The sequence below is a fragment of the Monodelphis domestica genome, chromosome 2 (assembly GCF_027887165.1).
Source record: "Monodelphis domestica isolate mMonDom1 chromosome 2, mMonDom1.pri, whole genome shotgun sequence".
NCBI lineage: Eukaryota > Metazoa > Chordata > Mammalia > Didelphimorphia > Didelphidae > Monodelphis > Monodelphis domestica.
Window position 1 is genome coordinate 120,018,939 of NC_077228.1, and position 27,169 is coordinate 120,046,107.

A 27,169-nucleotide genomic window follows, 5' to 3' on the forward strand; every position below is an offset into this window, starting at 1 on the left:
CAGAATGTACACTTTCTCTTGTAAATTAAAAATAGGGAGATGGAAATGAAAACTTTTTAGCTAAAATGAGATTTAGGGGTTATCTGTGATTACAATTGAGCCACAGGTTCTCCAGATCCTCCTTACCATAGAGGAACACAAAGAGTCTATAACTTTTTCCCCCCTGAAGAAGTCTTGCAAATAATGACACAAATGGACTTCCCTTCTTTCTCTCTCCCTTCCTTGCTTTTCTTCTTTCTTCTTTCCCTTCTTCCCTCCCTCCCTTCTATCCATTCCTTCTTTTTTTCTTTCTTCCTCCTTTCTTTCCTCCTCTTTCTTCAGCCTTTCATTCCTCTTTCCTCATTTCTTTCCCTCTTTCCTTCCTTAAATATTTATTAAAAATAATTATTGCAGGGCAACTAGGTGACAAAGTAGATAGAGCTCCAGGCCTGGAGTCAAGAGGACTAGGTTCAAATCTGATACTTCCTAGCTGTGTGACCCTGAGCAAGTCACCTAACCCCATTTGCCTTACTACTACTGGATGTGAAACATTTTGTTAGGCACTGGGGAGAAATATAGTTTAGATCATACATGATTCCATGGAACCTACAGTTTAGTAGGAGGATGAGACACAGATAATTTTAATATTCCATGGTCAATGATGATTACACTAAGAAAGTTCCAATGAGGTCCAATGAGAAAAGACACCAGGAACCGAGAGAATCAGGGAAAGCTTTAGCATGGAGAAGGGGACATTTGAGTTTGGATATAAAAGATAAAAAATACATACATAAAGGCAGAGAATGGAAAGGGAAATTCTAGCATAAGGAACAAAATCTTGGCATAGAAAGACTTCTTTGGTGTATTGCGTGTTTTGATATTGTAGTGACAGGGACTCCATTGGTGCTCTCTCTCTCTCTCTCTCTCTCTCTCTCTCTCTCTCTCTCTCTCTCTCTCTCTCTCTCTCTCTCTCTCTCTCTCTCTCTCTCTCTCTCCCCTCCCTTCTCTCTCCCCTCCCTTCTCTCTCTCTGTCCCTGTCTCTCTCTCTATGTCTCTCTTTGTCTCTCTTTGTCTATCTCTCTCTGTCTCTCTCCCTCCCCCGTCAACAAGACTAGTAAATGTGAGGTTTGCTTTAATTATAATTTTCTCTTTCAAAGGTAGAAGAAACAAGCAAAGGAAATTTCACTTTGGACCCCTGTTTCTCATAAAAAATAAAAGTTAATAAAAAATGATGGGACCCTGGGGGAAAGAAGGGACAAAGAAATGACTATTTCATCATAAAGTTTGCAATAGAAAAGAGAAAAACTGCTATATAGCCTAGTTTCTGTGAGATGAGATTCAGAAGTTTCAAAGAACAAGTAGAATCCTAAGTAGAAGTCTAATCTTCTTCAGAGGAGGTCAACTCAAGAGAGCTAGAAAGTTCTCAAAAAAGACTAAAGTGGGTACATAGGAAATTCATTAATAAGCTAGGAGTTGGAAATAAAGGCAAGTAACTGTGGACAAATAAATGAATTAGTGAATTAAATAGCATGTATTAAGCACTTAGTTTGTGCCAGGCACTGTGTTAAGTACAAGGAATGCAAATATAAGTAAGCAAGACAGTTCCTTGCTCTCAAGAAGCTTATGTTCTAATGGAAGAAGATAAGACTTGAAAAGGAGCTAGAAGGGAGCCAGGAAGTGGTCTAGTCAATCAGTTGTGGGCCAGATAAGGCAAACTCACCTATTGGAGTCCAGGTTCCCAGGAGCAAAGTCTTGAGTGTAGGGGAAGGGAAATAGGGATGATGGCAAGAGTACAGGTGGCATATAAATATCCAGAAAGGATGAATACAGAGGAGCCCGCCAAGGAGTGTGTTAAGAGTGTTAATGCCTAGACCAAAATGAGGCTAATAATGGCTGCTGAGCCAAAAAAAAAAAAAAATAGAAGCCACGTCCTTAAGCTATGTTGAGGGTGAGAGTCGGTACTACACAAGATAGAGAGATGTTAAGTAGGCATTTAGCTGCCCTCAACAAGCTCAACAGACAAATTATATACTGAAGTAAATTGTAAGATTCACGAGAGTGGAATCCAGTCTTATCAAGACTATGTTTACCTGCAAGGATTTGTACCCATGTAATTGGGAGCTCTGTACCTTCTATCAAATCAGATTGCAATCTATTAATTCGGTAGAGAAACTTCAGGAAGTTTCCTGAGGCTCAGTTAAGTGACTTGCCCATGGTCACATGGTTAAAAGTGTGTGCCAGATGCAAAATGTCAAAGCCCAGATGTTCCTGACTCCAGCTCCAACACTTAATCTACTCAGCCGAACTGCTTTGTTTGTAGTAATCACAACATTCAACTCCTATTTGTTGAGAATCTACTCTATTAGGCACATTTCCCAATATTTCTTTGGCACCAGCCCTGAAGGCTGTGCAGGCAACAGAAAGGTATCCCATTTGACTTGGGTAAGGGCAGAGGGCTGATTCCACTCTTAAAAAAAAATTAAAATAAAAGGGCATTCTTTGTATTAAGGATCCAGAACTTCATGTAAAAGACTCCGCAGTCTTCCTTGGGGCAGAGGCAGCCAGGTCCTGCCAGAAGCGCCAGGGACCCTTTAGGCTGCCTGATCATTCTTTTTCCTGATTTTCCAGGATTGAATGCGGGCCTGTAACCTTGGATTTAAAGGGCTTTAACCCAGAATGGTCTCTTAGATTTCTTGACTGGTTTTAGGTATTTGAACATAGCATATAAAAATTATAACAATGATCTTGTTTACAAACGTCACCTCTCTGAACCTTCCTCCCCAGTGGGGACAGGGTCTCTTACAAACAGCAATATTACCAATCCCTCCGCCACCCTCTCCGAGCCCGGGATGCAGATTTTCTCGCGTGCAGCTTTTTCATCCCTCCTATGGACTTGTCATTGCAGCCCCCTGGGGGAACTCAGCCGTAACTTCATTAGCTGCAAGATCCCGCCTTCCATCCACGCGAGCTAGGAGCTGGATGTCCACCGCACGAAAGCGATCCAATTTCGCGTGGAGGCCCGGCTCTCCTTCCCCCCCACCTCCCTCTCGGGATGTTCCTGAGCCAATCCGAACATCCTGAAGCGTCCGGTTGTAGAGCTGTGGACCCGGGGTTCCGCCCCTCTTTGTTGCGCGAGCCAATGGGCACATTCGGAACATCGGCGGCGGCCGAGTGACATGGTTATATGTCACAAAATAACATTCGATAATGGAACATGGAATAAAGCGACCGCCGCAGCAGCAGCTGCTGCAGCAACAGTCCCAACCGCCTGGAGAGGTTCTGCTGCAATGAATCCCACTGCCCAGAGGTAAGCTTGAAGAGGTCGGAGCGTGCTCAGTCTCCCCTCCACTTGGTCAGTTCCTCCGAGTCTCCTGCATTGGAATTGGGAGGTAAGGGGGTGGGGCGGGGAGGGATTCGGTGCTTCCATAGGAGACTGGCTGCTCATCTCACCTGCAGGGCTGGGGAGGGGTCCTCGATAGAAAGAGGGATGCCCGAGGCTACCGCGCCTCAGCGCTGCTGTTCGGGGCGCTCACGTGCATATTGCCTTGGCTTCGCGGTTGGCAGCATCTGGGCACGCAGTGGGGTTTGAAGCCGTGCACCTGGACTCCCGGGATGTCCCTTTTTCACTTTCTGCGGACTGCCTTTATTTTTCTTGATTTTTTCCATCTCCCTTCGTCCCTGTCCCGGACTGTCTGTCCACCTGTGGGGGGATGGGAGGGTGGGGAAAGGGGGCGCGGTGCATTGTGTCAATTGTGGAGAGATCCTTCTCGGTGATGTAGGGGAGGTTGTATTCAAGCCCCCTTCCCCTGTCAGCTTTACGAAAATGCAAGGATGCTTGGATCCAGTGTAAGGACATGGAGCGTTGTACAGCCCCCGCCCCCTTGAGGAAACAAGACTACCCTTCTCCTGGTTCTCCTCTTAACGGATATGTCCCTTCTGTCTCTGCTGATTTTAGGCACAGTCCCTAAGAGAAGACGTCCAACTGCCATCTCTCTGTTAATAATAGTCTCCTCTTTGCTGATTTCCTGCGGCAGCCAAGAGTGCAATGGAGAAAGCTTCCTTATTTATGGGGCACTGATCTCGGTGACCATACCCCGAGGGTGCTCACTCACTCCCTTTTCTCCCACGCTCCCTACAACCTTCCTCCCACCCCACCATGACCGGCTCCACAACCAGCGCTCACCACTGCCCCAACCCCAAGGGTGGCAAAGGAACGCGGTCCAGGAGCTCCCATGCAAGATCATTGTGCCTCACCAACAATGGGGGGTCGGAGGAGGAAGACAAAGAAGGAGGGGTACTGTTCCACGTCAACAAGAGCGGCTTCCCCATTGACAGCCACACCTGGGAACGGATGTGGATGCACGTGGCAAAGGTACACCCCAAGGGAGGAGAAATGGTGGGGGCCATCAGGAATGCTGCCTTCTTGGCAAAAGTAAGTAACCTTGCTCACCATACCTTCTCCCTTTAGCCTCGCTCTCCCTAACTGATCGGCTCAGTCTGGAACCTCGAGGTGATTTTCCTTCTTCCTTCCTTCCCCTCCCTCCCCGCCCCCTTTTACTCACTGGGATGGGCATCATGGGAGCTTTAGAAATTGGGAAAGGGCCGGGAAGAAAAAAAGCTTTCAATCCAGGGATTTCATTTCAGGAAAGACTATGCTTGAGCCTTGAGCAAGGGGTTCTGTATTCCTTAGGGAAGTACCTTAACTTCCCACCTCCATTCCCTCGCTCTAACCCTGGAACGTGAGCAGGCAAGATATGGACACCACTTCTAACGCCTAAGCCAGTTATGCGTAGCGCCCCCTCCCCGCAAGGGGAGCCAGCCCTCCAGCTATTCGTCCTTCTTTCCTCCCTCTTGCAAGTGATTTAGTAGAAGATGAATGAATTTGTAGTCACTCAGTCAGGCTTCCCCAGCGTGAATCATTTCCATGCTCAGTGCCAATTTTGCATGACAGTAGCATTCACCCTCGAAATGAAAAAAGAACGGTTCTCATCTTCCTAGCTCCTCTGGGTAATCTGGGATGAAATTGTTGCCTGTTAATTGGGGTTTGGGCTGTAGATAAAAGGACTTTTCAATTAAGTACCAGGATGTATTCTTACTGGATAGAGGGGACAGTGAAGTGGGTAAACTGCTCTAAAGCCTGGCGATTAAGCAACCAACAAGCCTATATGTCATGCACTGTGCTCAGTTCTGGGGATACAGAAAAGGGTAAAAATAGCCCCTTCTCTCAAGGAGTTCACTTGCTAGTGGGGTAGGAGTGGGGATGGGGAGGGAGAAACAACATTTGAATAACTAGGCAAATTCAAATGACAAAGAGATTAGTTGGCAGGTAACTAACTGAATGAATATGTCAGAGGACAGACATGAGAGTGATGCCCTAGTAATATTAAACCATTTGTAGGAAAAATGTTGGCACTGGCTTAGGTGATAGGGAGCAAATGGCTGCACTGTGACTGCTCTTTGATTACCTCCTGTGGAGCCCAAGTGTTTAAGGTATGATTGATGGTGTTTCTTTGCTGTGCCCTCAACCTTCTAGGAAGAACACCAGCAGCAGCAGCAGCAGCGCAAATCTAGAGCTTTATCCCAGGCTTCTGTAAATTCTTTACATCATGTTATGGAATCACAGAACCTTTGGATAGAATTTTAGAATCTTGGCAGTGCAGTCCAATATTCATAGACAGGCTGAATATCTTCAGGTGATAAGAGAGCACACTACTTCAAAGACAGACTTGTTTGTTGATGTTTTATAATTCTGACGGTCACCTAGGTTCAATTTGAGTGTCTTGTTTGTGCTGGGCACTGAAGACCTAGGATCAAATTCCAGTTCTGCTACTTAATGACCATGTAACCTTTCCCTAATCACAACCTCTCCTTGTCTGCAGTTTCTTCATCTATGAAATGAGAGGACTGGCCTATATGGTATCTAAGGTGAACCCCCTTTGATACCCCAATATTTTGATGGATTTATGATCTTATCGATGTGAATATTCCTTCCAACAGTTGAGGTTGAAATCCATCCATGCCTTGTGATCCTAAGAACTCTTAAATATGTTGTCCCATAATCCTCCAACTGGAAGGTCCATCCTATATGCTGGGAGCCTTCCCCTAGATATTCTTCGTTGGATGGACACCAGTAGAACATTGCTTGACGTGAATTCACTCTCTCCACTTGACCCATTCAACTCTCCCTTTTTGGTAATATACCTCTCAATTATCATTTTTACTGTTTCTCCTGTGCAACTACTTCTTTAGTAAAATGCTACAGCCAACTCATGCCTACCATATTCTTCTCCATTATTCTTTGTACAACTCATAACTTTAATTCTTCAAAGCCTATGGGATTCCATTAGGTGCTGGGGGGATAAAGATAAAAATGGACACTTTCTGCCCTCAAGGGCCTGACATTCTACTGTAGGGAAAATGAAATATGACTAGATGAGTACAACACAAAGATTTAAAAAGGAATGCATTCTAGGCAAATGCTCTAGGAACATTAGAAAAGGGGAAAGAATACTTTGAGTTGTGGCCATTTGAAGTGGCTACCCGAAAAAGGTGGCACCTGAATTGGATCATGGAGGTTTCTAAAAGAAGTGAATGAGAAAACAAAGCATTCCAGGTAGGAAGAATGTCTTTTAGAGGACAGGGAGCAGCTTAGTAGTTCAGGATGGCAAGAATACAAAGCACATAAAGAGGAAGGGGGACTAATATTAAATGAGCCTGGAAAGGTAAATTGGAGTTTCCTTAAATGTTGGGCTAAGGATCTTGTATTCTCCCTGAAGGCAATAGAATAGAACTTCTTATGCCTTAGGCAAAGTTAACTGTTGGAAAACTCATATCTTACATTTACTTTGCATATATTTTGTATTTGCTTTATATTTGGCATATATATGTATCACAAAATATGGTTCTATGGAAATTCCATTCATTGGTTCCACTAATCTCTAGTCCATCTACCACTCAGCTGTCAAATTTATCTTTTAAAATGCATGTCCTGGGGGGAAGCTGGGTAGCTTAGTAGATTGAGAGTCAGGCCTAGAGATGGGAGGTCCTAGGTTCAAATCTGGCCTCAGACACTTCCTAGCTGTGTGACCCTGGGCAAGTCGCTTAACCCCCATTGCCTAGCCCTTACCACTCTTCTGCCTTGGAGCCAATGCACAGTATTGACTCCAAGATGGAAGGTAAGGGTTTAAAAAAAAAAAAAAAGCATGTACTGGCATATTACTCCCCTATTCACTAAACTTCAACAGCTCACTATCACCTCAAGGATCAAACAGAAAATTCTTTATTTGGTTTTTAAAGGCCTTCATAACCTGGGTTCCTCCTGTCTTTTCTTTTTTTAATAAAAGCCCTCATCTTCTGCCTTAGAATCAATACAAAGTATTGTTTTCTAGACCGAAGAGCAGTAAGGGCTAGACAATGGGGGTTAAGTGACTTGCCCAGTCTTACAGCTAGGAAGCATCAGAGTTCAGATTTGAACCCAAGACTTCCCATTTGTGAGCCCGGTGATAGACCTACCTATCTGTCCCCTATCTGCCTCCTATTCTAATAGTCTTCATACACTTTACTCTGCAATTCAATGACACTGGCCACCCAAGAAACTCCATCTTCCAACTTTCTGAATTTTTGTTGACCATCTCCCATGCCTGGTATTCTCTCTACTCTTATCTCTGTCTCCCAGCTTCCTTCAAGTACCATCTAAAATCCTACCTTCTACAAAAAGTGTTTCCCAGTCCTCCTTAATCTCAGTGTCTTCCCTCTGAGACTACTCCCATTTTATCCTGTCTATATCTTGTTTATTTATAGCTATTTACAAGTTGTCTCCAATACTAGAGTATAATAAGCTCCTTTAAGACAGGGACCATCTTTTAGCTTTCTTTGTGTCCCCAGTGATGCCTAATACATAGCAGGTGCTTACAAAATGCTTATTGACTGACTGACACCTTTCTCCTGATTCTCCTTCATGTTTGACTGCTCCTCTTCAATTTCCTTATTTGAGTCATTATTCAGCTACTCTCCCCTAAAAGATATTTGTACCCATGGTTTTATCCCAAGTCCTCTTTTATTCAGTTGCTCCTATCAGTTCAATTATCTTTATATTGATGATTCCTACATCTGTATAATCCACTGTAATCTTTCTCCTGAGCTCCATTTCTCTAGCAGGAACTGTCTGCTGGATAGTTCTACTTGGATACACCATTAGACTCTCAAGCTCAACATGTCTGAAATACAATGGGTTACTTTCTCTCCTCCAAGCTTTCTTTTTTTCTGCTGAAAGCTCCATCATCTTTCCAGTTGCTTGACAGCCTGACAGCCTTAGGATTATCCTTGACTCTTTCCTTTCCTTCCATCCTCAGGCAGTTTCTCAGTTTTGACAATTTTCCCTCTATAGCAGTGATTTTAGAGTTGAATGCTGGGCCTTGACCCTACCCCACCCCCCAGAGTGAATGCCACTCCCAACCCCCCCCATGGAGTGCTATACCCCCTCAGCCTTGCCCCATTGTCCCTCTTTACCCCAGACAAGGGAGGAAGGAAAAACTCCCATTGGGCTGCTGGGCAGAGGGGCAGGTAAAGTGAGGAATGTTCTCAGGCACATGGAGGAGGGAAGGGGAACAGCTCTGCTCTGTGTCCCCCTGGATTTTTAGTAACAAACTCTGGCAGGTGAATGCAAGTATGCCTACAGAGAGGGTTCTTCTTGTCCTTTTTGGCACATGTGCCATAGGGTCATCACTATAGCATCTCTCCCATCTGTTGTCATGCTCTCTACTAACCCAGTCCTTGCCCTTCTTTTACCTCTTGTCTGGTTGTTACCACAACCTCGCAATTGGTCTCCCGGGTTTCCATATCTTTCTCTCCAATCCAGCTGCCAGAATAACCTTCCTAAGTCACAGGCCAACAATGTCACTTCTCTTGATTCTTCAAATTCTTGCCACTATGATAAAACAAACTTTTCAGTCTAGTATTTAAATCCCTTCACAGAATGGTGCCAGACTACCCTTCCAGTCTTATGTATTGAGCATCACTCTCTTTCAAGTACTCTTTGGCACAGCTGTATTGGCATATTTACCATTCCCTGTGTGCAACATTCAATTTTTTATTTTCATACATTTGAACCAACTGCCCCCCATGTGCCCCACTAACTCCTGCTTTTTAATATCCTTAATTTTGTTCAAAGTTCAGTTCAGATGACACCACTTACATCAGACCCTCTCCTGATTCCCCAAGATGCTAGTGCCTCCCTCCCTCCCCTCTCCTACTGCTGACCTCAAACACTTAACTAGTTGTATGATCCTGGACAAGTCACTTAACCTCCATTTGCCTCAACTATAAAATGAGAATAATAATAGCACCAACCTTTCAAGGTTATTGTGAGAATCAAATAAGATATTTTTAAATCCATGAAAACAGGGCCTGACACACAGTAGGTGCTTAGCAAATGTTTCTTTCCTGTCTTGCAACAATTGACCTTGTATTTACTTTTCATATATTTTGCAACTAGTTACATGTGTTCATGTAGTCTCTCTCTCAATAGAATGTAAGCTTCTTTGTTTCACTTATGACTTTTTATGCCTTGTACCTAGTACAGTGGTTGGCACAAAGTAGATGATTTAATTGAATAACTGAGCATCAGATGATCTCTATTGCCCCCTTCCAGTTATGAGATTCAACATTTTATGATTATATTTTTTCCTTCTAGAGAAGGTGTAAACACAAATAGTGTCTAGGTGTCAAATTCAAATAGAAAGGGATCACCAAACTGTTTTGAGTGCCACATATTGACTTAGAAAACCACATATTACCATTATCTGTGTTCTGTTATATCTTCATTTTCTTTGTTAAATATTTTCCAGTTGCAGATTAGGTTCTGGCCACATTCAGGGGGATCGTTGTAGATAGCCTGTAGGCTGTGTGTCTGACACATCTGTTTTAGAGCATCATAGGCAAATTCTATTGCCTCTTCTATGTAATGGCCCTACAGATATTTGAAGACGTTTTTGCTTAGTGTAATAAGTGGGGGGAAAGTAGCAAGCTAAGAGTTAGGACCATGGTTTAGAGCTCAAAGGATTTAAGTCTCACCCATTTCCTTGACAGGGGAGGAATTAAAGAAGTTGTGACTTGCAGGAGATCTTTCACGGGTGATGAATAACAGAATTGGAGATTCTCTGATTTTAAATACACTAATCCCCCCACCCAGTATGTTGTTCAGTCACTTTTCAGTCATGTCCTATTCTTTATGCCTCCCATTTGAAGTTTGTGGGTTTTGTTTTGGGAGAGATACTGAAGTGGTGTGCCATTTCCTTCTCCAGATTATTTTATAGATGAAATGAACAGTGTTAAGTGACTTCTCCAGGGTCACACAGCTAGTAAATATCTGAGGCCTTCCCTGGTTTCTAATATTCCCTCAGATGCAGGGATATCAAATGCACATCCTACAATACTCCTGAGTGCTTCCTGAACTAGATTAAAACATAATTTCTATCAGATTTTAATGTGCTGATATAGTAACAAAAATTAAATCTATAAATATGTATGGTTTTCCAAGTCATTATACAGCACAGAAAGATCTCATGAAGGGTTTAGTGGCCCTCTTTTCTATTTAAGTTTGACACCACTGATCGACAACAAAAATCTCATGGGGCTGAAAGCTAAGCCTGCTTAAAGCTAGACCAGCTTTGCCATTTGCTAGCTCTAGGTCTAGCTGTGTTGCTTAGCTTATCCAATTCTTAGCTTCCTCTAATATAAAAATGAGGATAATAATATTTGTACTACTGTACCTTACAGAGTTATTTTGAGGATCAAAGGAGATAATGTATGTAAAGAGCTACAGAAATGTCAGCTATTTTTAACTATAACCTTGGGCAAGTCACTTAAGCTCTTTAGGCCTCATCTGTAAAATGTAAAGATTTGACTAGATGATTTCTAGAGTTCTTTCCAGTTCTTAAATATTCTAGTTTATATTCCAGTCTCCTTTTGAATGTTCCTGGTTTCTCCATGCCTCTTATGTGATGAGATTTCCAGATGCCTCATCATCTTACTCCCTTTCTCTGGATGATCAACTTTTTAATATTTTTCAGTTCTTTAAAAATTCTATGATTAATTTGTTGTATGTACTTACTCCACTTACCAGGAGGCAGAAGATGCCTCAGAAGAGAGAGCACTGGGTCTGGAGTCAGGAAGACCTGAGTTCAAATCTGACCTCAGAATCTTCCTAGCTGTGAGATCCTGGACAAATCACTTAACCTCTGGTTTCCTGATAAAAGGACCTACTGGATCCACTGGAGAAGGAAATGGCAGCCCATTCCAGTATCCTTGCCAAGAAAACCCTATGGATAGCTATGGTCCATGGGGTCACAGAGACAGACACATTTGAATAATAAGTTGCAACCTCCCTGTTGTTGGTACATAGTTTCCTGAGTTGCTATGGTGATAACAATTCATAACCTCACTGAATTTAGCTAGACATCCTTATAGGAGAGAGAAAGAGTTTTGTGGGCCCATTCTTGCAGCCTTTTCATCTTGGTAGAGGTGCCAGAGTTTGTCCTTTGCCTTCAAGGTCTCCTGGTCATGTCAATGATATGAGGCACTGAAGGAATGGCTTTTTTCCCAAAAATCTAGTCCCCAGATTGGATACAATACTCAAGATGTGGTTTGACCACTGGGACTATTACATATCATGACCTGAGTACTATATTTCTGTTAATACAACTTAAGATCAAATTAACTTCCTTCTCTCCATCTCCAATCCTAGCAGTTTAATCAATAATACTTTTGGCTCAGAAAAAAAACACTCTCTATTAAAGACCAAGTGGGGGCACTGAAAAATACATCTGCCTGCTTTTTTGGCAGAAGCCTGACAAGTGTAGGACAGGGAGGACAAGACTTGGCTGCAGTCTGGAGTTTGGTTGTTCTTTACTGGGTATATCCCCATGAATCAGCGAGACACTGACCTGTTTTTCTCAGGCTACACATTAATCTGAGTCTCTCCCAAGCTCAGAGGAATATCTCTAAGCCCAAGATTTCACCCTAAATTCTTACTTAAAATTCTAAATGACCACAGTCACAGAATCTCAGATTTGGAATTCTCAGAGGTCTTTTCTCCCTTTGTCCTTCCTTGTCCTCTCTGTGGCATGTGACACTGAACCATCCACTCCTTCTAGATATCCCTTCTTTCCATGGCTTCTGTAACATTGCTTTGATATAGTTCTTTGACTGAATTTTCTCTGTCTACCTTGCTAGTTCTTCACTTTCTTATTATTCTTTTTATTTTTTCCAGATTACATATTGATATAATTTTTTAAAAACCTCTTACCTTTTGTCTTAGAATCAATACTGTTTATTAGTTTCAAAAGAGAAGAGGGGTAAGGACTAGGCAATGGGGGTTAACTGATTTGTCCAGTGTCACACAAATAGGAAGTGCCTGAGGTCAAATTAGAACCCAGAACCTCCTGTCTCTATAAGCCTGAGTCTCAATTCACTGAGCCACCTATTTGACCCCTCCCCAATATAATTTTTAAAATGTGCTTTCTGACATTTTGCAATCCATTTTCTCCCTCTCTCCTACCCCCCTAAAAGGCTTGTAATATAATTTAGGTTGTACATATATTATCATATAAATACATATTTTCTTGTTCATCATATTATGAAACAAGACACATATTGCTTACACTAAAGAAAATTCATGGAATAAAGTAAAGAATAGTATGTTTCAATTCAGACCCCGTCTGTTCCTTCTAGGGTAGTGGATAACTTTTTAAGTCATAAGTCCCTTTGGAGTTGTCCTGGAGTCTTGCCTTGTTGGTAATAATTAAGTAAATCACAGTTATACCTTGTCTCTTTCCTCTAGCCAATGTTGGTGAACCTTTTAGAGATTGTGTGCCCAAACGGCACCTTCAAGTTCCTGTGAGCCCCTAGAATTACCCCAGGGAGCAGAGGAAGGAAGTGCACACACTGGGCTGCTGCACAAAGGGATGGGGCATGGGAACATTGTCCCCAGGTGCAGTGGAGAGGGGAAACAGAGCAGGCCTCTCTGGAACACTGGGACACATGTGCTACTTCTTCACCAACACAGTCACTATTTAGTAGCCTTCTAACTATTCTTCTTGTCTCCATTCTAGCTTTCTGCCAATCCATCCTTCATATCATTGCCTAAAAAATCTCTTAAATATACTTTAGTTATTATGCTCCTTTTTTCTTAAATAATTTCAGTGGTTTCCTATTGCCTTCCAGATAAAATATAAATTCCTAATGTTAACATTCAAAGTCCTCCATGATATGATTCCAATTTACCTCCTTAGCCTTAAGTCATACTACCCCTACTCTATTCCTGACTCTATTCCAGCTCTGACCCACTCTTCTTTCTCCAAAAGTGGTAAGCCAGGCCCCTCAACCTCACCCTTCTTGCTGCTTGGATTTGGCTATTCATACTGATTAGAGGAGCTGGGAATCACCAGCTTTAACAACAATCCTTTCTAGAAGACGAAGGACAATTTGCCTTTACCGCCTCATTTCCCACTGTACCCTTTCATCCTCCAGATGCTGCCATTTGACTCACCCATATCCCTTATGGACACTTGGACCTTGCCACCCACCCTGCAGTTAAGCCCTTGGGATCAATAGGTTCTTCCATTTGCTCCACAGCTGAACGCTCCCTCCACTATGTGTTGTCTCCCCCAATTAGAATGTAAGTTCCTTGAGAGCAGGAACTATTTGACTTTTTGGATCTCCTGCACTTAGCACTGTTTGACAAATAGTAAATACTTAATGTATTTGTTCATTTGTTCATTCATTTATTCATATAGTTACTCAGTTCCTTTGATTAGAATGGACACTTACTCCATCCAAAATTGTTAGTTTGTTTTTTTTTTACTTCAAGAATCACTTGGGTACCATGTTCTCCATAATGCCCCCCCCTTCCCCTAAGTGAAAGTGTAGCTCCTCCCTCGAACTTTTAGTAGCATGTTTACTTACACTTTGCTTTTACTCTTAACTCATTCTCCCTTGTATCATAGTTACTAGTATGCATAGAGTTCCCCAATTAGATTGTACACTCCTTAAAGGTAAGGTGTGTCATAGATAAACAAAGAAGTTTATATCTTCAGAATCTAATACAATGTTTATTGAATGGATAAATGAATAAATCACAAAATCAAAATTCTCTCCAGTCTTATAGTTGGAGGGACCAGAGAATTAATCTAATTTAATTCCCAACTAAACCAAAATCTCTTCTACAGAATGGTTATTCCATCTCCACTTCAAGATTCCCAGAAGTAAGAAATCCTTTATGTACTTTCTAAGACAAGGCACCTTTTATTTTCAGAAAGTTTTTCTTCATATGGAGTTGAAATCCTCATCTCCATAACTTCCACCCAATAGTTCTGACCTTTGGGACTGACCAGAACAAGCCTAATTCCTTTGTCTCCTGGCAGCCCTTCAAATACCCTTCCACATCATGGGGGCTGGGGGCATTGTGCCCCTGTGATCTTGAAAATCTAGGCAAAATTTTTGGGTCTTCCCTTCTTAGCAGAACAGCCTGAATTTTTTTACAGGGTGTTTACAGTACCTTATTCTAAATTTTGGGTTAAATATATGTTTCTGATTTTCTAAACATTTTCTGTGTTGTCTGCTGGCCCTGGTGTGTCAGCTTCTGCAAAACTCCCCCCAAATTTCCATTTAATTTCTTATGGTTACCCATGATATATTGAAGTCATGATAGGGAAAGTTGCAATGTGGAAGGGATAACTGTACTTGAAGAAGATTCTCATCCCCAATTCCCTACCCCTACAACCCCATTGCCTTCAGTCATCTCTTCTACACTCTGAACATCCCTAGTTCAGGGATTTCTTCTTCATAGATGGCTTCATTTCCAAATCCCCCCACCAACCTGATTACATCCTCCTGGATACTCTTCAGCTTGTTAATAGCCTCCAAGGAAGGACTTTCAGAACCATCACTGCCCTCCTTTAGGACACCGTTTCCATTGATGGAATCTAAGAATACAATGAAAGATCATTCATATTTTCGACAGGTGAGCTCTGTGTGACTGGGTGGTGTCCAGTAGGTAGAGAGCTTTGCAGTCAGTTTGTTGTAGTCAGTCTATTCCTACCCCCACCTCCATTCCTCTTAGGGCTACTCATTCCTTCAACCTTTCCCTGTTCTCAGTTGCTTGTTTGGCTTGGCCTCATTTCTGCCAGCAGCTGTGGCACCAGCTCCAGTTGCTTTCAGATTATCTCTGTCAGAGGCTCAGATTCCTAACTGCTCTGTCTAGCCTGAGCATGTGGTCAGAGTGGACATCCTCCAGCTGCCCTCTAAGACTCCCAGAGATGACTCTTCTCTGTCTCTCATTTTCTCTCTCAGGATAGGGACAGCTTAAAGACTTTCTTTTCAAAGCCTTCCAAATATCCTCATTACTTCCTCCCAAATACTCTTCAGCTTGTTAATGGACTTTTTAAAACATGACCCCCAGAACTTGACCCCCAGAACTGAACCCAGCTCTCCAGAAGGCTCTTTCCCCTTCCCAAAAGCATCCCCCACTCACATGCCAATTAACCTTAAGATCACTTGTCTCCATGTTCTCCCAACCAACAAGTTTGTGTTTGACTAGACTGCGGGGAGTTGGAACTTCTTCCCAATGTGCTTTTTTATGCCCAGTTCTACAGGCCTCCCTGATCAGACCCCCAAATTCTCAATCTTTTGGATAGCCCAGCTATCTTTTCCAGCTCATGGATGCAGGTTCCCAGAGTTGAGATTTGTTGCATGATGGGCACCTCTAGGAAGTGCCTCAGATAGCTGGGCTGCATCCTGAAGGGCAGCAGAGCCATATGTGGTTCACAGCATTCCCAAATTCAGCCTGAACCAGATTAAAATATAATTAGAATTATATGACAAAATAAAAATACAATAAAGTATAGATAATATTATTTATTATTATTTAATTATCATTTTTATTTTTATTATTTATTTATATTATAATAAAATATAATAATTATTATTTATTAAATAATTAATATTTAATATTATTTAAAACGAAGTAAATATGCAGCCCACAGGGATCCTTGTGTGTAGATTAATGGTCCTCCTTTCTATTTGAGTTTGTCACTACATTGTAATATTAAGGGGTCAGGTAAGGGGAAAGGGGCCAGGCAACCGGTTCCTAATTTCAATTAGCATTTAATTGCTGCAGGCTGGGAGAATTATCTGCAATGAAGAACTACTCAGAGTCAAAGAGGATGAGGGTGTGATTGGGAAAATGGCTATTATTAGGGCCAATTAAATTGAGCCTTCTAACATCCATTCTCAATGACTTTTAGGACAAGAATGTACTGGGCTCCTTTCTGGTTGGAAGGAAATGGCTTTCTGCTCTTTGAAGAAGCTCTCATTGGGGTTCAGTCCTGCCTTCTTCTCTCCAATTTATGACAGAGAGCATCCCTCTTTCTGCTGTCTGAGTTTAGAGAATAATAATAATTTGCATTAATATAACTTTTATCTTTATAAAGTACTAATGTCTATTCTCATGTATTACCACCATACCTTTCCTTCACATTCCTTCACATTCCATCTGTTATGTCCATCCATCCATCCATCCATCCACCTATCCATCTTTTTTTTTTAACCCTTACCTTCTGTCTTAAAGTCAATACTGTGTATTGGTTCTCTCCATATGCTCAAAGGGGGAAATTATAAGGATGATATTAGAAATTAAGTCTTGTTATATTGGTTTAGAGATAAGAAGTAGACAAGCTGGCTGGAGAAAGAATTGGAGTTTGAAGAAGAGCTGAGACATTGTCAGTTTCAAATGTTGACAGTTTAATGGTTTTTCTGTGATAATTACTCTCTGGGAGATAGTGGGCAGTTACACTCTCTCTGAGGGCTTGGATGAGGTAATCTCTCTCTCTCCCTCCCCTTCCTATCTGAGGTAGAAGGAAAGGAGGGAAAGACCTGAAGGAGATAAGTATTTTCTTTTTCCAACTTGGGAAACAGTAGTGACTATCTATTGCTATTTTATAAATTGTGTTTATATCTGAGAAGACCAAAGAAATATTTGGTTTTTGGTTTGAACTCTGAGTCTGCTAAGGCTCAGCCAGCTAACCTTTGTTTATTTTTATAACTTGGAAATAAAGTTAAGAATTATAAGGATAATAATTGTTTATTTAGAATAGTAAAAATTTGGGTTAGTCAGATTAGGAAGGATCAGTGAGGACTGTGGAAACAGAAGTGATTCCTTGTGCAACCAGGGAGTTTTATTTGGGTGGAGTTGGAATCCCTTAGAGTTAGAAATTCTTTTTTATTATTATATTTTCAATAAATATTTTATTTTTATATAACAAGAGTCTCTTTAGTGTCCTTACACCTGGCCCTGAAGAGAAGTTCACTTATGAGCTTCACTTCACTTATATAAATTGAAGATACTTTGTATGCACAACAAGCAGAGTATCTAAATTAGTTTATAACCTAAATTAATCTCTTGCCTATTAGTTTTACAGTTTCTGCATATTATTTTTACAGCTCCTAGGCTGAAGAGAGATATGGGCTAGGCAATGGAGGTTAAGTGACTTGCTCAGAGTCATAGCTAGGAAGAATCTGAGGTTAGATTTGAACCCAGGACCTCCTGTCTGAGCCTGGCTTTCATTCCACTGAGCCACCTAGCTTCCCCATCACCTATCCATCTTGTCTTCTGAAATTCTGGCTATTCCTTTAGCATTTGACTCTCACCTCTTTCCCATTTCTTGTTCTAGGAACAGTAATCAAATCAATACTACCATTACCCCTATAAAAAGATTTGACAATAACTACTTATGGCTCCATTAAGCATCCCTGTGACTCCCCAGACCTCTGATCAATCATCTACCATATATGTTAGCTACCCCTGTTAAATTATAAGCTCCCTAGGGAGCAGGAACTGTCTTACTTTTGTCTTTGCATCCCCAGCATCAAGCACAGTATCAAGCCTGGTATATAGTAGGTGCATAATAACCCCTTTTTAATTCATTCATATGTAGTCTAGACTGTACCTGAATTACTATGTCATCAAAGATATCTTTGGCAGTTACCAAGCATGATCATGACATACAATATGTTTAGGCAACTAGGTTATAAAGTAGACAGAGTAGGCCTGGATCACGAGAGACCTGAATGCAAATCCAGTCTCAGATATTTTCTAGCTGTGTGGCCTTGGCCAAGTCACTTACCCCCTATTTGTTTCCTCAACTGTAAAATGAAGCTAATAATACCATCCATCTCCCAGTGTTGTTGTGAGAACCAACTGAGATAATTGTACATTGCTTAGCACAGTGCCAGGCATATTTAAGTTCCAGCTATCATAATCATTTCACATTGCAGTAATATCATGTGATAATTTCCTAACAATAATGTTAGAAAAACAAAAACACTATATCAAAATTATCCTATCCTGACCCTCCAGCCACTGAGTAATGCATATGGAACACTTGAAAAATGCCAAGATTTCCTGGGTTACTGGATAGGTACAGCCGGTACTCCATCTGGAAGGCTCTCTTAGGTCAGCAACTTCCTTCAGAGCTAAGCCAGTTCTTCCCCAAAGCAGAATCCTTGCAAAGAGTTTTCAAGCCATAAGCAATAGGAGTCACTTCCCCTTTTCCTTAAGTATCCCCTGAAAATGCCACCCCCCACACTACAGAATGCTGGCACCATTACCTTTCATTTTCCAGTATTATTTCAAAGATTAAACTAGGTAATGGTTTGCATAGTTTGTTCATAACTTGTTGTTTTCTGTTCTGTCTGAGTCTTTGTGATCCCATTTGGGGTCTTCTTGGCAAAGATACTGGAATGGTTTGCCATTTCTTTCTCCAGCTCATTTTTATAAATGAGGAAACTGAGGCAAACAGGGTTTAATGACCTGCCTAGGGTCACACAGCTTGTAAGGGTCTGAGGCTAGATTTGAATTCATGAAGATGAGTCTTCCTGACTAGCACCACATAAATGTCTGTTGTTAGTAACCTACAGTCACTCCCAAGCTGATGGAGACTTCACTGCCTGAGCTTTCTGCTCTGCTAAACTCAAGTCATGAAGGGAGGGAAGTGTGGAGGGGTGCTGGTTAATGTTTAACAACCAGATTGTGGGGCAGGGCTGTACGTACATACACTTTAAAGTTTAATCTGCATTAGTGTTAGGTCTAGGTAATCTAAATAAACCAAATCCTAATTTGTTATGATGGCTGATTCCTGAGGTTTAAATGCTCTCAATGAAAATTTGACAGTGACTTACTCTTATGGTTTCTCTGAGTTACCCTGCTACCTGAGAAGGAATTCATCTACCCATTTTACAGGTGAGGAAATTGAGAAACTAAGATTTTAAGTGACCCAAGGGACATTGCACAGCAAGGTAGGGTTGCTTGCCCAGTGTCCATAGCCAGGCACCCTTCTTTAGGATTGGACTATCATGAATCAGTTCCATGGATATAATTGAGAGAGGCTCTGATCACAGATCCCTTCTCCTAATTCTGTGTGTGGGTTTAGACATGATTATGAGTCTTGATCCTGGACCAGCTCTGACACTTTGAACAAATGCCTTCAAGCATCACCAGGACAACACAAGGTGAAGGGAAGGAGGGTAACCCCAAGGAAGGGAACTCTCTGCCTTGACTAATCTCTGTCTCTTTGCATTCTTTCTATTCATTCTCACCAGTCATATTTGTGCAGGCAGGGAGACAGTATGGGAATTACAGGATACACCAGAAATCAAACCACCTGAATTTGTAACCAGCTTCTGACATTCACCAGCTGTGTGTTCCTGGTCAAGTCATGATCTGTCTCTACCTCTACTAATAGACCTTTGTCTCACTTGCCTGTAAAATGGAGCTAATAATAATGCCTGTTTCACAGGGTTGTTATGAGGAGCCAAGTGAGATAATACTTATAAAGTGCTTTGCTGATCTTAAGGTACTTTCCAAAGGTTCACTATTATTATTTAATCCAAGATGAATTCATCCACTTCCTGATATCTAATTCCCTTAAATATAAAGGCAGAAAAGTTGGTGCAATCAGCTGACGTTCAGTGCAGTGATTTCCTGCAGATCCAAGACTGTTCAAGACAGGGGAATCTTTAGCATCCTTTTCTGCCTCATCACCTCAAAGCGCCCCATTTTTGCTCTAATATTAATAATTCATAGGAGTTTCCTGACTTCCAGTACAAGGTCTTTTCCTGGTGTCTCACTGATCATTGGCCAATAGGCTATTGTCTAAACCCAGAATCAGTTAATAGTGCTCACTACCAGAGTCGTAAAAACACAAAAATTTCTTCAGGACTTAAAGATTTTCTCTGGGCTGAACCAGTGCTAGGTTACCATAAGCAGTTAGGTCATCATTGCATGGGTCTCAGGAGCTGGTAAGGATTCAATGCCTTAAAATGATGGCACCTCCTGTCCACTTGCACCCCTCACACTCTCCCTGGAGAACCCAAGTATTGTAAGCAGCTGGTGAAACAGAAGGTGAGATCTGGAGGCCTAGAAATAAAGTTCTTCACCAGCTGGGCTCCTCAGCAATTTGTTCAGGCTGGTCATGGGGTCAGGACAGGACACCAAAGCAGGTTACTTATCTCTGATTTCTCCTCACCTGTCAATGAAAAGAATATTAATGAAAAACATCAATGCCCACCATTGTGTCTTCTTATGAGCTGATGATTCAATTTCCTATCTTTCTGATCATTGAAACAGATACCTTCTCCTCTTCTCAATTCCACCAGCCTCTCCTCCATTTCCTTCTCACCTCCAAATTCCAACTACTATCTCTCTCTCTCTCTCTCTCTCTCTCTCTCTCTCTCTCTCTCTCTTTCTCTCTCTCTCTCTCTCTTTCTGTCTCTCTCTTTGTCTCTTTCTGTCTCTCTCTCTTTCTGTCTCTCTCTTTCTGTCTCTCTCTCTCTCTCTCTGTGTCTCTCTTTGTCTCTCTCTGTCTCTCTCTCTCTCTGTCTCTCTCTCTCTCTGTCTCTCTCTCTCTCTCTCTCTCTGTCTCTCTCTCTCTCTCTCTCTCATGTTTTCTCCTAGTTATGAAGAGCACCAATCAAAATACCAAGAAAAGAACCTTTCAGGGATGGTTTTGCTTGTGAAATCCTCCCCTCTGGGGTGGACACTGGGGCAAAGAGAGGGTTTCCCTGTAGTAAGGGAAAGGGACATAGTTAGTCATCTTCTTCCCAACAAGGGTGAGATAGCTGTTCCCAAAATAGCCCTATCCCTTTACCCTGGGAACCTTCCAACACTAATTGAGAAGTTAGTCCTGCCTCTGAACTCCAGCCTGTTGTTCCAGATGTCAGTGTAAATTGTAACAAGATGAGATCATTCAACTCTTCTATCATGTCCCTCCACCACCCTGACCAAGGGGCCTGCCACGTATGAGGTTTTTGAAATGGATACCTCAATGAGAAACATTAACTTATCCAATAGAATTAGCACATGCTGGCCCAAAGCATATCTTTTACTCTCCTTCCTTCCTTCCTTCCAAAAACTGCACTTTCCACTGTTTATGCCATCCAATTCCACAAGAAGTTATTATATATCTATTTATTATGTGCCAGGCACTACAAAAAAATAAAATAATCCCTCTCTTCAAAGAGCTTATAGTCTATCTAGAGGAAATGTACCCCTATAAGTAAATATAAAATCTATCAATGCAATTTTCAGGGGAAAGTACTGATCTAATATGATTGACTGTTTGTTAATACTATAGAGAATTTCAAAAGACACCCTGGAAAAATAATGATAATAATTACCATCAACATCGTGCTTTAAAGGTTTGCTAAATGATCTACCAATATATGCATGTATACATACATGTGGACACATTCATAATGGTACATACTATAATAATAATAGCTAACGTTATATAGCACTCATTGTGTGTAGGGTACTCTGCCAAGTGCGCTAAAATTATTATCTCATTTGCCCCTCATAACAATCTTTCAGAGTAGGTGCTATTATTATCCCCATTATATAAATGAGGAAACTAAGGCAATCAATAGTTCTGACTTACCCAAGATCACGCAACAAGTGAATGGCAGGTCAGATTTGAACTCAGCTTTTTCTGACTCCAGGTAAAGTTTTCATTTCCTTCCTACTCTATTCCTTGCTGTCTGGGCAGGTTTGTGGTTAATGACTTCATCTTACTGCCTGTTATGTACTGTACAAATATAGGCTCTATATCCACTATCTGCAATTATCTTAGTAAGGCTACTGAATGTTCCACTGTTTATTGGATTAAATTGAATTTGACTGAATAGGGTGTGTGTGTGTGTGTGTGTGTGTGTGTGTGCTGTCTCCTTGATTAGATTTCAGATTCCCTAAAGAACCTTGTATTTTCTTTCCTCTGTCTTCTCCTGCATTCTTCCCATTGTAAAATTTAAAATTAATGTGCAACAATAAAAATAAAATATTTTAGGAGATTTATTAATGATCATTTGAAATCAAGGAATAAAGAGGATACAAAATAAAGACTATGTGCCCATGGCTGATCAGCTCATTTAAAATCCCCACACTTAGATTACCACCACAACCACACTGGCTGCAAGCCCAAGAAAGAGGCCCAAGAGGACCGCCCACTCACTAAAATCCTCTGTCTACAGGAAGTACATAATGACAGGAAGTCAGTGGGCTCCCTGGAAATGTAGTTCTTTTTTAGGGTAACAGATTTTCAATTATACACCATGATAGAGGTAGATGGTAGACATCCAAGGAGGTACACTCAGTTGACTAGTAAAGAAACGGGAACCTGGAGATGGGCAGACATGGCAAAGTAATGAGGTGTAATGGGAAGCCCGAGGGACCTCCAGAGCTTGAGACTATCTAAAGAGACCCTTTCTAACTTTTCTTGGAACAAGAGAACAAAAATGTAAAAGATGTAGGGGCAGGAAACATTCCCCAGCTGCCTCAAATACCATAACATCTCTAAGTGCTCTGGGAGGTAGAAACACAAATGTAAGATGTGGTCCTTGCCTTCAAGGAGCTCACAGTCATACGGAGGAAAAGATAGACTAAGTAATCAGAGAATAAGAAGAAGACAATAGTGGGACAAGAATTAAAAAATGGTGGAGCTCTGATGTCAGAGAACCAGGACTTAAATCCCACCTCACAGAAGACAACTTTTCAGGGCAGCTAGATCCTCAGTGGATTGAGAGCCAAGCCTCAAGACCAGGCTCAAATGCAGCCTCACACACTTCCCAGCTGGGTGACCCTGAGCAAGTCTCTCCACTCCCCATTGCCTCACCCTTAGCACTCTTCTGCCTTAGAATCAATACATTCTTGGGAAAAAAAACTCTCGGTAAGAGTTTTTTGAAAATAAATAAAAAATAAATCCTACCTCACAATCACTACCTGTGTGACTAAGCAAATTACTCAATTTCTCTAGGCTTCAATTTCTTTCTCTATAAAAATAGTTTGTGTTAGATTAGATGACCTCTAAGGTTCCTTCTAACTCCAATCAACAAGCAGATGAGTGTGGGATTTGGTGCTTGATGGAGTATTAAGCACTGTAAATATAAGAAAAATCCCAACTTGCCCCACAATCTATGCTAGTTATTGAAGATTTTTTTTATTCAGACATTTATTTTCATCTGTATTCTTGGGGTGGTTAAATCAGTATGGAGAGAGAGGAGAAGAGTGGAGACCCCCCTTCTCAATGTGAGGTTCAGGGGAGATAGCTGATATTTAAGGTTGGCTCAGAGCGAGGGGAAGGGGCTTGAAGATTTTCCCCCTTCTGCCTTCTCTCCTTAGCTAAAGCTGCTAAAGCTGCTAAAGCTCCCAGATTCATTCTTGTCCCACCTCCACTAATCCAGGCCAAAGGGTCTCCCCTTGATCTGTCCACTCACACTTGATTCACAGCTTGGGGAACAAATAGCTATTTTAATATCAACTCAATCAGGGGTTAACAAAGAATAACTAGCAGGGAAAGAATGAGAAAGGAAAGTGGGAAAAGGGGGTCCCTCTCCCTATGTAAAGTCCTTTTTCCTCCCTCCTCAAGTTTGGGGGGAACTCAGGCCTTGGCAGCCTGAGCCCCCTGAGAGAAAGTCAGGTTGACTTATCCTGGGTTTGGCCCCTTGGCCACAGTTCAGACTCAGGGCAACAGGAGCTGAAGTAAAGTCAGAGATTTAAAATGTCTTTCTCAGGCTTCCTCTTCAATAGTCTTTTCAATTGGGAAATATTGGGGGAAAAGATTTCCAATCACCAGCAGGAAAGGTGGGTAACCCTCAGGAGAAAGTCTTTTTCCACCTTCTCTCTTCGACTTTTCAAGACTGAGACCAACTCCTCTCCCAGCCAGAGTCTTCTCCTCCTTAAGATTCCAATCCCTGTGACCCTGGGCAATTCACTTGACCCCCGATTGCCTAGCCCTTACCACTCTTCTGCCTTGGAGCTATTGGCTCCAAGATGGAAGGTAAGGGTTTAAAAAAAAAGATTCCAATCCCTTGGGGCTCCTTCCCCATCGACGTAATCAGTTTCACACACTCTTCAGCCTAGCACTTGTCACAAATCCTCCATTTCCTGTTGTTCACATGATACCACCCTGGCCCATGCCAGTTACTTACCTTCTATGTCTATTCTAATCTATCTATATTACTTATTGTTCCCATCTAACCTCCTCCCTCCCAAAATAATAAATCTTATCCTAATCTGTCTATTTGCTAATCTAAGTTCCTATCTCATGCTAAGACTGAGTTGTGGGAAGAGGGTTAGGATTATGTGCCAACAAAGTTTACAATATAACAATTTCTTAATACAAAGGTTATTCCTATTGCAATCAAAATAAAATTTAACTCTTAAGTAAAATTGAACTAATCTATGCCTTATGTAATGCTAACTCCAATGTAACAATTCATAACAATTATATGTATATATATATATATATTAACTTGTATCTAAATGAAATCTGATTTATTCTGTCCCTATGTTACCTCTCTAGTTATAACATTCCCTTTTCCACCCTAAACTACTCTGTCCCTTTCTGTTAATGGTTAGTATTTTAACTCTTTCCTTTATATCTATGTTAGTGGATTAGATCATTATTATGCTATCTATGTACATGTCTGGGTTTTCTACACATGTACATATGTTACATGTTATATACATATATATATATATATATATATATCCTCTGGTACTAAAGATCTGTCTACAGATATACAATTTATGGGCTGTCCTTATTTACAGCATAGCCCCTAATGTCAGTGTGAAATTTGTTCATGTTCTAAATATGTCATGGTGAATGCATACTTATTCCTCTTCAGGAAATCCTCTTCTCCTGTTGCCTGAAGATCTATTTTTCATTCTTCCTGTGTAGATTTCAATGTGTATGTGGATGCACTTCCCTATATGTGAAATTAATGTGATTGGCGAGTAATCTTACATGACCCATTTTCCTGAAGTTCATTCCCCATAATGTCTTTGATTCAAAGTTCTTTCCAGTTGTCTGTGTGTCTTCCATCCTTTGGTATTGCTTGAAGCTTGTCACCGATCCCATACCTTCTCCTTTATAGGATAAATACTTGCCTGTTGTCTCACCTTGAAAGACGATCTCAGGTGTCTGGAACTATAGGATCATGCATGTGTGTAAGATTAACGTGTGTGTGCATGTAAAAGTGAATATGTTGATGCATGAGTGAAACTTTATGCAGGATGTTTGTGCCATCTTCATATGTGCAAGTGAGATTTTTTTTTGTAATGAATATAGGTATCTTTCTTAATGTGTGATAGTAAGGCAACTATAATATTCCTTTGTGGTTGATTGTAGAGATTAATGGTATTTTAGTCTAGGCTTGAGATGGAGATTTGTATATATGTTTACTAATTCTAAGGGATTCTAAATCCACCCAAATAAACTCCCAGGTTCCACAAGAAACCGCTTCTCCTGTGTTTCACAGGCTACTCTAATCCTCCCTGATCTAAGTAATTCAAATTTATACTATCTGTGTTGGGCATTATTCTGTTTTGGTTTCTCTGTCTCTGCTTAATATCTCTACTTCTTCTTGTGTGATTTTGTTGGATTCGTGGGCTCTGTGTTTATCAAGGGTTGTTCTTGGGGCATCTGTGTTTGAATGAATTCTTGGGCTTCCATTAAGTTGTCTTTTGGCATGTTATCATGGGTGTAGTGATGTTTAACATGAGATGCATGAAACCAAGAATCTTTTCCTATTACTTTGATTGATGTAGGAGTGGTGAGAGCTACATCATACAGGCCAATCCATCTGAGCTCTGTGGGTTTGTCTTTGGTAAAATTTTTCACATATACTTTGTCCCCTGGTCTGATGTTATATAATGAGAAATCTAGTGAGACCCTTTGCACTAGAAGTCCTAGCCTTCTCAGTTCTTCCAATCTCTCCTGTATCTGTGACAAATTGGTGTTTGACTGGCATTCCCCTCTCAGCATGGAAACATAAGATGGTTTAGCAGTCCTTCCTATCCATACTGACTGTCCATACAATATCTCATATGGGGAAATATGTAAGTCTCCTCTGGGTTTCGTCCTCAGATAGAACAGTGCAAGTGGAAGAACCTCTGTCCATTTAAAATGAGTTTGAGCACAGAGTTTAGCTATCGTGGTTTTTAACTCCTTATTCATTCTTTCCACCTGTCCTGAACTTTCTAGTCTATACGCATTATGGAAATTGCCCTTTATTCTCAAAGACTTATATACTTCTTGTGAAATGCTAGATGTAAAGTGACTTCCCCTGTCTGAGTCTATGGTGTCTGGAATGCCATATCTAGGAACTATTTCTTTAAGCAATGTTTTCACTACCATGCCAATGTTGTTTTTCTTTGATGGATATGCCAGCCTCTGTCACACATTCCACATATTTTAAATGTTAATACACTAAAATATCTTATATAACAACAACAAAAAAAGAATCCCAAGAACTGGTATGTTATTAAATAGCAAGCACTTAATAAATATTGATTGATTAATTGATTATTTAAATTAATTGGGCTTGGACAGCTGGGTAGCTCTGTGACTTGAGAGTCAGCTCCAGAGACAGGAGTATCTGGGTTCAAATCTGGCCTCAAACACTTCCTCACTGTGTGACCCTGGGTAAGTCACTTAACCCCATTGCCTAACCCTTACCACTCTTCTGCCTTGAAACCAATACACAGTGTTGATTTCTAAGAAAGAAGATAAGGGTAAAAAAACAAACAAACAAACAAACAAATAAATAAATAAATGGGCTTCATTGAAGAAAGTAGGGCTAG

At 41.1% G+C, this 27,169-nt stretch overlaps 1 protein-coding gene across 2 annotated transcripts in view; it reads left to right on the forward strand.

Annotated features, from left to right (window-relative positions):
• Window positions 1-4,135: 4,135 nt before the first annotated feature.
• Window positions 4,136-27,169, forward strand: part of VASH2 (vasohibin 2) — a 52,969-nt gene continuing 29,935 nt past the window's right edge. The window contains exon 1 of one of the 2 annotated variants that reach the window (XM_007481366.3): window positions 4,136-4,411. In XM_007481366.3, the coding sequence (XP_007481428.2) occupies window positions 4,136-4,411 (276 nt within the window). The remainder of the gene's footprint in view (window positions 4,412-27,169) is intronic. The other variant, XM_056815906.1, reaches the window with a different exon arrangement.